Source organism: Hippocampus guttulatus, chromosome 11 (genome assembly GCF_054856545.1).
Source record: "Hippocampus guttulatus isolate MCC_2025c chromosome 11, RoL_Hgut_1.0, whole genome shotgun sequence".
Classification (NCBI taxonomy): Eukaryota; Metazoa; Chordata; class Actinopteri; order Syngnathiformes; family Syngnathidae; genus Hippocampus; species Hippocampus guttulatus.
In genome coordinates this window covers 14,341,621-14,351,213 of record NC_141271.1, presented here as the reverse complement: position 1 = coordinate 14,351,213, position 9,593 = coordinate 14,341,621, and the positions used below count along the sequence as shown (strand labels likewise).

At 43.4% G+C, this 9,593-nt stretch overlaps 1 protein-coding gene across 1 annotated transcript; it reads right to left on the bottom strand.

Moving 5' to 3' along the window:
• Positions 1 to 290: 290 nt before the first annotated feature.
• LOC147198242 (transcription factor Dp-1-like) lies at positions 291 to 8,334 on the bottom strand. Its single transcript, XM_086124436.1, has 13 exons — positions 8,186 to 8,334; positions 7,351 to 7,427; positions 6,075 to 6,157; positions 5,910 to 5,976; positions 4,891 to 5,012; positions 3,807 to 3,928; positions 3,539 to 3,704; positions 3,295 to 3,441; positions 3,140 to 3,208; positions 2,566 to 2,717; positions 2,311 to 2,477; positions 2,163 to 2,238; positions 291 to 1,492 (listed from the first exon to the last, which is right to left on the bottom strand). The coding sequence occupies exons 3-13, from the start codon at positions 6,084 to 6,086 to the stop codon at positions 1,354 to 1,356; spliced, it is 1,239 nt and encodes a 412-aa protein (XP_085980562.1). The 5' UTR covers positions 6,087 to 6,157; positions 7,351 to 7,427; positions 8,186 to 8,334; the 3' UTR covers positions 291 to 1,353.
• Between the last annotated feature and the right edge of the window lie 1,259 nt (positions 8,335 to 9,593).

Sequence of the window (9,593 nt, the reverse complement as noted above, 5' to 3'; positions counted from 1 at the left end):
TTTTACCCTAATCCTCCCATCTTCAATTGAGACTCTTAAATAAGCTTCTCCAAGTAAGAGTGACGAGAAGAGACTACAGATTTCTCAAAGAAAGTTCTGAACTTCATGGTACAATGTTTTGCGTGCAGATCAGAAGGCAGCCTGTCTCTGCCGAATCAAGCCACGACGTGGATAACGGTAAATTCCACACAACTGAGGCACAATTCTTTATAATGAATCAATCAGAACAGCCATCCCCAAATGAAACCAGTTTTGTAATTGCATGTTACTCAAGACCATTTACAGAAACGTTTAAAACAATCTATATTTAATTTGAAAACTTATATTAGAATACAGAAAAAGGGTATTTGGAAGAAGTCAGTACATGTGTTGCTCAGTTTTGAAAAGGAGATCTTTGATGGGAGCATACAAAGACCTGTACAACCACACATTAATTACATGGATACCGTCTGATGGTCTAGTATCGATATCACTGGCCTCTAAGGGATACTATGAGCTACAATCAACGGGGTTCATACATGTCATTAACAAAGCTTATTTACCTATCAGGAACCTGGGTTAGGAAAACATTACCTTGCTGGTGCCATCATTTTGTAAACACGACCAAGGTGTCACACAGGCCGCTCATGAGAATTCCTTAACTGCGGAATGCAAAACAATTAAAAAAAAATAAATCAAACTAGCAAATAAGGTAATGTAAGCAGCTGCCTACAAAACAGAAGGAAACCACCTCAATTGAGTGAGAAACGGAAGAACCATTTGAACCTCTGCACCAGACCAAAATAAAACCAATAACAAAACGCATGATGGAGCCCCATCACAGGATACCAATTTTATCAGGCCATTGTGAATTCATGGCGGCCTCCTTGAACAAATACTTTGACCATTGGTGAACATTAAAGATCGTGCTGCCATAGAGAACAGTGGCGTAGCGACACTTTTTTTTTTGTCGTTCTCCAAAAGCAGTCTGTTTTTGTTTCTCATGGGATGGCTTAGAGAACAATGATCTAAATACGCAAAGACTTGAGCTTTTAGGTTAGGTCGCACGCTACAGTTCCCGGGACAAAACCCTGCCCGAGAACTGCGGTGCATGTACGAGCGATTCAAGAGGCAAAAGGGGGCACCTCACGCACGTCTCCCCTCATTCTTTCAATACTCATGTCGAGCCCTGAGAAAGCCAAACAGAAAAACAGGCATGGGAGAGAGGGGGAAGAGCAAAGACAAGTGGAGGGTGCAAGACATGTGTTTGTGTGTAAGTGGGGGAAAGGGGGGGGGGGCGCGACGGCAGTTCTACGTTCCCATGTTGGCGCTTTTGAGACACTGTGCTTATTGGAGTGGCAAGGTGTACACAGGTTAGTCTTCGTCGTCATTCTCGTCGTACTCATCCTCGTCGTCGTCGTCGCCCATGTAAGACACCGGCGTCTCCACGCGAGAGCCGCTGTAGTGAGAGTCGTTCGAGCTGGATGCCATGGTGCCATCGGGGCAGCCGTCGCTAGATAAAGGAGGGAAATGGTTCAAAATAAACGGAAGGGACAGATCTCACTTTTATAGTTGCTAGCTAATGACAAGAAAAAAACCCAGACTAAATTAGTGTTTTGGGATTTCTTTTTAAATGTTATTTTTCTGTCTCGTTCATGTGAGACATGTGCCTGACAGGACTTATTCTTTTTATTATCGTCCCAAAGACATGCTTTTTAGGTGAATCTGAAGATTATAATTTGTTATAGGTATCAATGTTCATCTATGTGTATGCTATGATGTAAGGCTAAGGGCGGAAGGCATCGGCTGGTATGAGATTCTGATGGTATGAGGAGATGAGTCACAGTACTGCAATCACAGCTCCAATATGCATCATTTTGAAATTTGGAGGGTATATTTTTTTTTTCATTGAACCAAGTGTTCTTTGTTTTTGGCATATTATTAAAAGTGAAGGGAAAAAACAACAACTGAATTTTCACAAGTAAAATCAAAAGTACCGGGTACAACCGTTAAAGTACAGCACTTATTGCTTGTGAATTGAGTATCTACTCCTCTGCTTTTCTTGATATAGTAACTTCAAAGTGAAAAAGAGCTGGCGTTAGCCGTGCTATTTAGCCATGTTATCCGCCCTCAGTAAGTCAACACTGAGAAGTTGGGGGGAAAAAAAGCGAGCCGACTCCCACCTGGCTATGTAACGGGCTCCATTGGCCGAGGACCCTCCAGTGATGTAGACGCTACTGATGGGGCCCTTTGCCATCTCTGGAGAAGGAGAGCCATCATTTTAAAACCGTGAACCTCGATGTGAAGTAGGAGCAAACGTGTGTGACTGACCGATCACGTAGGGCTCCAAAGCTTTGGGCACCAGGCTGCGTGCGACTTTCAAATCCTCCGGAGAACACTTGCCCACCTCCAAACCACAAGCCATGCCCATACGCTTCAGCACCTCAATGTCATCGTGGATCTCAAACATGCTGTCGAAGTTGAACAAGTACTCAAACCTGCCAATCAAGAACAGAAAACCTCTTCAGCAAGCGTTGAACGGGAAACATGCGCAGCCAATGTGTGTGTGGTCACGACGTGGCCTACTTGTCATTGGAGATGCTGCAGTCAATGACCGTTTTCTTGCTGGTGTTGACGATGATGAAGGGAAGGTGTATGATGGAGTTGGGCGGCGGAGGTCTGTTTGCCTGCTGCTCACTCTGCCTGTTTCTCTGAACCAGGTTCTTGAAGGCTATTTGCTGCGACAACAACAACTTGCCTTGAACAAGTGTACATGGATCACTGTAGGTATAACCGTTCAACGACAAGCAAATGCACGGTTCATTGTTCGATTGCTTTCAACACATTACATTTCTTATGAACCGTAAAACCTCTACTATTGATCCCCAGGTTTAATCCCTGCAGCGAGGCCAATGAGGCAGCCCGCCCCCCTTCATTTTTGCCACGTGAGCGAGCCAGCAGTAGCTCGTTGGCAGCTTCAGTGGCTTGGATGCAGATTTTTTTGGGGGCTTGTTTGTTATTAAATACCTGCAATAACAAATGTCACGGGCGTAACGAGGTGTTCGGTGTTCAGTGATTTCCATCACAAAATACGGATGATCCGTAACATTTGTCAACTCTGGTACAGCTTGGTGGAAACATGGCTCTCAGTCACTCCTACCTGTAGTATGAGCTCCTGAAGCTGCGACTGTTTCTGTTTGATCCTTTCCAGCCGCCTCTGTCGCTCCACCTGCCATCGACAAAAATAATACTTCTATACAAAGGAGGCAACAGAAGTGACATGCTGTGAGACTTGGAAGGATTGCGCATAGGTACCTCAAGGTTTTGGCACTCTTGCGCTGAGTTGGTGGGCAGGCCGATCCACTTGATCTCTTTCTTCTCTTTGGAGATGATATTCATGGCCATGAGGACGTTCAGGGCGTCGTACACACGCCGCCGAATGTTCTTCTGGTCATATACATGCTAAAAGAAAAACATCAGCAAGAAAAAGAGAACCTTGTAGTTTCCACCCGTTTGTGTGGTGCGTGGGTGTGCATCATTTTGCAGCAGCAACTCTCACCGAGTCGTTGGGTGACATGAGGTTGTCACCCGAGCTGAATTCTGCCACCAGCTCATCTGCCACCTCGTTGTAGGTGGTGACTCCTTTCTTCTGCACCTTCTCGCACACTTTCATGGAGAAATGCCTCAAGCCCTTCCCATTCTTCTCACCTTTCTTACCACGCTTCCTGCAAATAACAGTGAGCTCACCGGTCCATGCTGTGATTTGCCAAAAGAAAAACAAACAAAAAAATAATAATTAACTCCTCAATGTGCTTTTGAGGACTTACCCTGATGACCAAGGAGAGGCATCAGAAGGTTGAGTCTGAGTCAGGAACTGGGAATTGGGCGTGTGTGGACTGTTTACCAGTATAGTGTTGGATACCGTTGGCCTCTGGGGTGTTCCAATTACCTGGAAAAGAAAGGGCAGTCATATCCTTCTCAATCACATTTCTTCAAATCGTGGCCAGGTGTATTTAGTCACTCCGCCGCAGAGTAGCAGGTGTTTATATTAAGTGGATGACAAACTTGTGGCAAGGCTTTTAATACGTTGAGCAATATCTTCAAGTTAACAATTTCTACAAACCCCGTTTCCAATCAATTTGGGCCACTGTGTGAAATGCAAACAAACAGAATACTGTATACCGATTTGCAAATCCTATTCAACCAATACTTAAATACACTACAAAGAGAAGTTATTTCATGTTCATGCTGATTAATAATGTGACTGTTTTTATTTAATGCAGACTGGGACAAGTGAGGAATCCTTGAAAAACAGTTTGAGATTTCTTCATCTCCCATCCATATTATCATCAAGAGACTCAGGAAATCTGGACAAATATCTCCAAGTAAGCGGCAGGGCTGAAAACCACCACTAAATGCCCATAACATTTGATCCCTTAGGTGGCATGCATTAAAAACCATTTGTGGACTTGCATGACAATTAACACATCAATCCTCAACAGTATTTTGAAGGTTGAGGTATTGTCTTACTGAAGTACTTGAAACAAGGTTGACGACATCACTAGTGCTAGAACTCAGGCACTGTGAAGGTAGGCACTCGATTCCTTTTCCAAGGTGATAACTAAGCTGATTGTCACAATGTATAGATTCCATGTATGTAATGGGATGATGGATGCAATCCTGCTGACTGTAGCGCTTGATAAGCTTAGGATCAACGCCCAGCTATTTCTCCCGCCAGGTCACCTCGCAATGATAATGGAGGGGGCTTACACAACAGCGAGACGTGGCAGAAAGGGCCGGCGAGCAGAACATAATATCATGTGTGATGTACCTGTATATGTGTCTGTTTTATTGATGGTGAAGCAGGTGTGGGAAAATTCATGACAGGACTTTGTGCCAATGAGGACTTACCATGTGTGGCAAATGTTGCATGTGTGCAGCAATATTCACATTGGACGGCCCAAGCGTTTTGGGCAGGAGCTGTTTGGCCATAGGGGCGGTGGCAGGCTGGACAGCAACCAAAGACAGGACACCTAACAAGACACGTGAGAGAGTGAGCAATGAGTTCGCACTGTTGTTCCAGCTCCGACAGAAGAGACAAATAGAGTGGAACCAAAATGATGGGGCAAGCCGATAAATTTGATTGCAGGGGGGAAAAAAAACAAAACAACCCCCCCCCCCCCATGCTTTAGCGGTAATTCAAGTACAAAACAAGGATAATTGATACAGCCGTTCATTTTACATTTCTCTTTTTCTAGTGTTATTGTCGACTGAATGCGCTTGCGTAATTGGGTCTCATCTCGAAGCCTCGTAATTGAAACATTCCTGGCGCCACAAAATATCAAAAGGCCATCTGTCGGTGTGTTATTACATTCTGCTTTTATTAATTATGTGCAGCGTCAGAGGAGCACAGGTCTTGAATGACAGAATGCATGACAGCGGCTGGAACGCTTCACTCCAAAGTGCGAGTATCAAAAGTAAACAAATAACATGGCTGGCGAGGAGAATGTTTGGCTTTAGAGCAACATGAATAGTGATATATTTATAGGGCTTCAGACCAGTTGTCAAGTAGAACAAGTTGTTAGAAAGCCAGATACTGAGTATAATCACGAAATACAAGTCATACTGTATATTTTAGTGTGTTTTATATTCACATTGCCACTATTGCGTTATGTCACAGTGAAGTCAAGGGACTACCCCTAGCGTGCAATCCAGAACTTTGAGCAATCATTTTCAGAGTCAAAAGTCAGTAATTCCAACTTCACAGCAAGGTTTTTGCACAACTTTTGATAAGTATTTTCCCTCCTGAAAGGTTTCATTGAACTCTTAGTTGTAATACTTCAACTTCAAAGGTTCCAGTGGATGTGTTTTTCTTTTTAAAGTATAATTTAAAGTGTGATGTACAAACTACGTTCAAAAACAGCTTCTACCTTTGCTGGGGCTCAGATTCTGATCAATGAAAACCTTCAACTCTCCATTTGTTTCCATTAGACCAGCCTGCGAAGGACAGAAATGTTAAATAATATCCCCTCATAATCTAATCAGACAAAGTAGGGCATGTCTTAATGTCATGACATGAGCACATAGTCACTTACATCTTTAGCCATGATCCCAAAGGACCGGGGAAGTTGAGCTTCAGTTGGAAAGGGATTTCTTCTTCTGTTTCACTATTAAGACCCTTAAGAGAGAGAGACAGACAGACCAACTTTAAAGTTCCACAAAAAAAAAAAAATAGATAGTTGAACATTTGCATAGACACAGAGCCCGTGAAATTGCGGCATTAACCTGCTTTTGCATTTTTGATAGAACCCAGCCAATGGCACCAATATGCAATTTCGTAACTTTTGAGGAAATAGAGGCACGACATAGGAAAACCACCGGTGTGTAGGGGAGTTCTGCAATGCCTGGACACGAATGTGAAGCTCAACAGCAGCAGACGCTAACATATTGCACCCTGTTGTGTTGAAAGCAACGATCACTGTCTAACAAGTCTTTTCCTTGTCACACAAGACACGAGAATCATTTAAAGTACCACTGTATTCATTATAAACGAACGGAAGACATATAATTTGATATATTGCATAATGATGGTGTCACATACAGTATATGCAAACTTTCCAAATTGTAGATAACCGAAGTACGTATTACCATGAACCGCATGAAGGAGAATTTACATCTTCCAAAACGAGTTCACCTCAATTAGCAAAGTGGTTTGTCCCAAGAAACAAAGCTTATTAAAATACATATATGGCACATATACCTATTAAAATTACTGCCACTACAGAAATGGTTATTTATCCCAAAAATGATGTGCCTGATGGAGGATCAGTCACCTATTTCACCTCCTTATATCTTGGCACAATACAAATTGATCCTAAACCCTTTTTGGATCGGAGTACACGTTTGGATCCCCGCTGATAAGAATGAACCCAGTGTAGCAGCATAGAATAGGAAGTTAAGAACTTTTGAGTGGTGATGACCGCACAGGGCCTACTTCAGGTGGAGGAGAGGTGGCGAACTTCTGCTACAGGTCTTTGCAAAACATATCAACTTCACGTGCAACAACAAATATGGACAAAAAAGTAATATCACGACGTGTATAGAAGGAGTAACGGCACGCTAGGCCCGTATCCCCCCCATCGAAGCACTCTTTTGTTGAGGTGCGGCTAGCTAACTGATACCGCTAACCCACCATGGCTGGATAGAGCCCTGCTGCTAGCTAGCGAGCTAATGCACGCTTTGAAAGACATTATGGGCGAGATAGGTCCCGTTTTTCGGCCCTCGGCGTTTCAGTGGAGAAGTCCGTGATCCGTTTGGGCTAGCGTTCGAATGAAAAGGGGGAGTCAAGCGGGCGAGATTGTGTGCACTTACGAGTGTACTAGGGCTGCTTCTTCGACGGCTGCCGTTGTTGTTGGCATTTGAGAGCGGAGGAAGAGGAGGTCTAAATCCTTAGCAAACAGGAAACATTGCGAGCAAAGTCAAACTATACTTTGGGGAGCATTGTGTTTTTGTGAATAATTTCAAGTTCACTTAATTTTTTTATTCGCGAGTACGGCAGAAAGACAAAAAACACACTGCGTGTGACATGGAATTGGTCAAGACTTAAATCGGTCGATGCGGCGTTGATCTTAATCGTCATATGCACACCTGTCAACGGAAAAATAGTGGCCAATTCGGTGACCGCTACACTATCATCATAATGTATTTGCAGCAGTCTTACGCGTTCTGAATGCACAGAACTTCCTGATCATTCCGTTTTGCTTAACCGAATTCTACACTACTTTGTTTTCGAAGACTTTCAAGCGGCCACTTTTGTCTTGCAATCCTTGCCGATAAAGAGGCACGCATTCGAAACTCTAAAGTTCACAACGAGGACACTTTTTAAGTGTGAAGTGCTTGTAGAAACTAGTCTCAAGTACACAGTGACAACTGCCAACATTGGTGGCTTGGCAATTACTGTGTTTGTTAGCAAAGTGCTAACTCGCGGTCACCAATGAAAAGCCACCGGCGCTTTGTTAGCCGACCGCTAGCAGCTAGCGGCCGAGCTAAGCACAGCTGTCATTGACAAGACCACCGGACTTAGCTTTTAAAACTCAGTTGGCGGTCTCACGCCGAGTTGTTTTAGAACGTCCACACAGCCTCCGAGCCGTGTCACACACAAATATGTCGGAGGCGAGGCCAGAGACGTGTTAAAACACGTGCTTACCGGTGCACTCCACAAGTTAGCAAGCGTCGTGAGCTTCTTCTACCACTCTCGGCTAGCCTTCCTACGGCAGCGCGACTCACAATCTGATCTTGGCGGTGTCTGGCTTCGGTTGTCTCTGATTGGTCGCCTTCCGCAAGACGAAAGCTGAGCAGTCAAAGTAGTCCCCGCCCACTATCTAAAACGACGTTCCGATTGGATGATGCACAGGTTTGATATTGAGGACACTGCCACCTGTTGCAGAGGAGGTGATAAAACAGTATGGTAGTTTCCATTGAAGGCTTTGCTTTGACAAGGCTAAAGGAGACAATTTGGGGTATGCGTATGTCAGATGTCATTTCAATTTAATGATTCTACTTTTTATTCTGAAACCGTTACTATACACGGTAAACCTACATCATTTTCCCCTATACCATTTCTCTCTCTCAACCTCTTGAGAAAAATAAAAAGGACGTACAGGTACGTATACATACATATTATATTGGGAAATTGTACAGAAAAAAAAGCAATGTACATTTACCGTGAATGATGGGAAGTCGTTTGTATCAAGAAAAAAAGAGTACAGCTGGCAAAAAAAGAGAACATTAGTTTTAAGCAAAGGAAAGCAAAGGAAGGGAGAAAGGGAACTAAACTGAAAAGCGGGCCAAGGTAAGGGGGATACAGGGAGGAAAAAAAGAAGGAAGGAGTGACAGCAGGTCAGGAAGGAAGAAAAAGGCAAATATCATCAGGTGGAAGGAAAAAGCTAAGGAAGGAAGGCAGAAAAGAAAGTTTAAGTGATGGAAGAATAGCTGCATGAATAAAAACAGGTGGAATAAATAAACTGAACTAAAAGTATAGTGAATAAAAACGTGTGACCGAAAGGAAGGCAGGAAGGAGGGAAAATAGGAACAAACAAATGTCGAATACTGTAGTGCGTTTCAGCAAAGGAAGACTTTTGCACAGTACTTTATATATTATTTGTGTCATGACCCTAAGTAGGTGGTAAACTGGTTAGCATGCTGGCCTCACAGTGCAGAGGTGTAGGATTCGATTCCAGCTCATGCCTTCTTGTGTGAAGTTTGCAAGTTCTCCCTTGCCTGCATGGGTTTTCTGGTTACCTTTTATTCAACAGTATTTGAGGCGCATAAGTCTTGCTGTTGTCATCATGTAATGATACTTTTTGAGTCCCTTCATTGTAAGAAAAAAAAAAGATGAAGTAAGTCTGACAGTGACAGATATAGTCTATCAGCAATATTTTTGTGTGCAGGCGTCCACACTTGTTGCGGAGTGCATTCTTGCAGATAAAACTAATCTAAACCTGCTAGCAACAAAACTTGCTGAGCGGGGATGCAGCGCTGCAGGCATCATATTTGACTATTAACTGCAGGACAATATGATGTATGAAGACCGTTTAAATGTGTCAAGCATCTAC

Coding starts and splice junctions, on each gene's coding strand:
- LOC147198242 (XM_086124436.1), bottom strand. Junction 2,478..2,565: donor TGCAGCATCTCCAATGACAA/GTAGGCCACGTC, acceptor CTTGATTGGCAG/GTTTGAGTACTTGTTCAACT. Junction 2,239..2,310: donor TTTGGAGCCCTACGTGATCG/GTCAGTCACACA, acceptor CTCCTTCTCCAG/AGATGGCAAAGGGCCCCATC.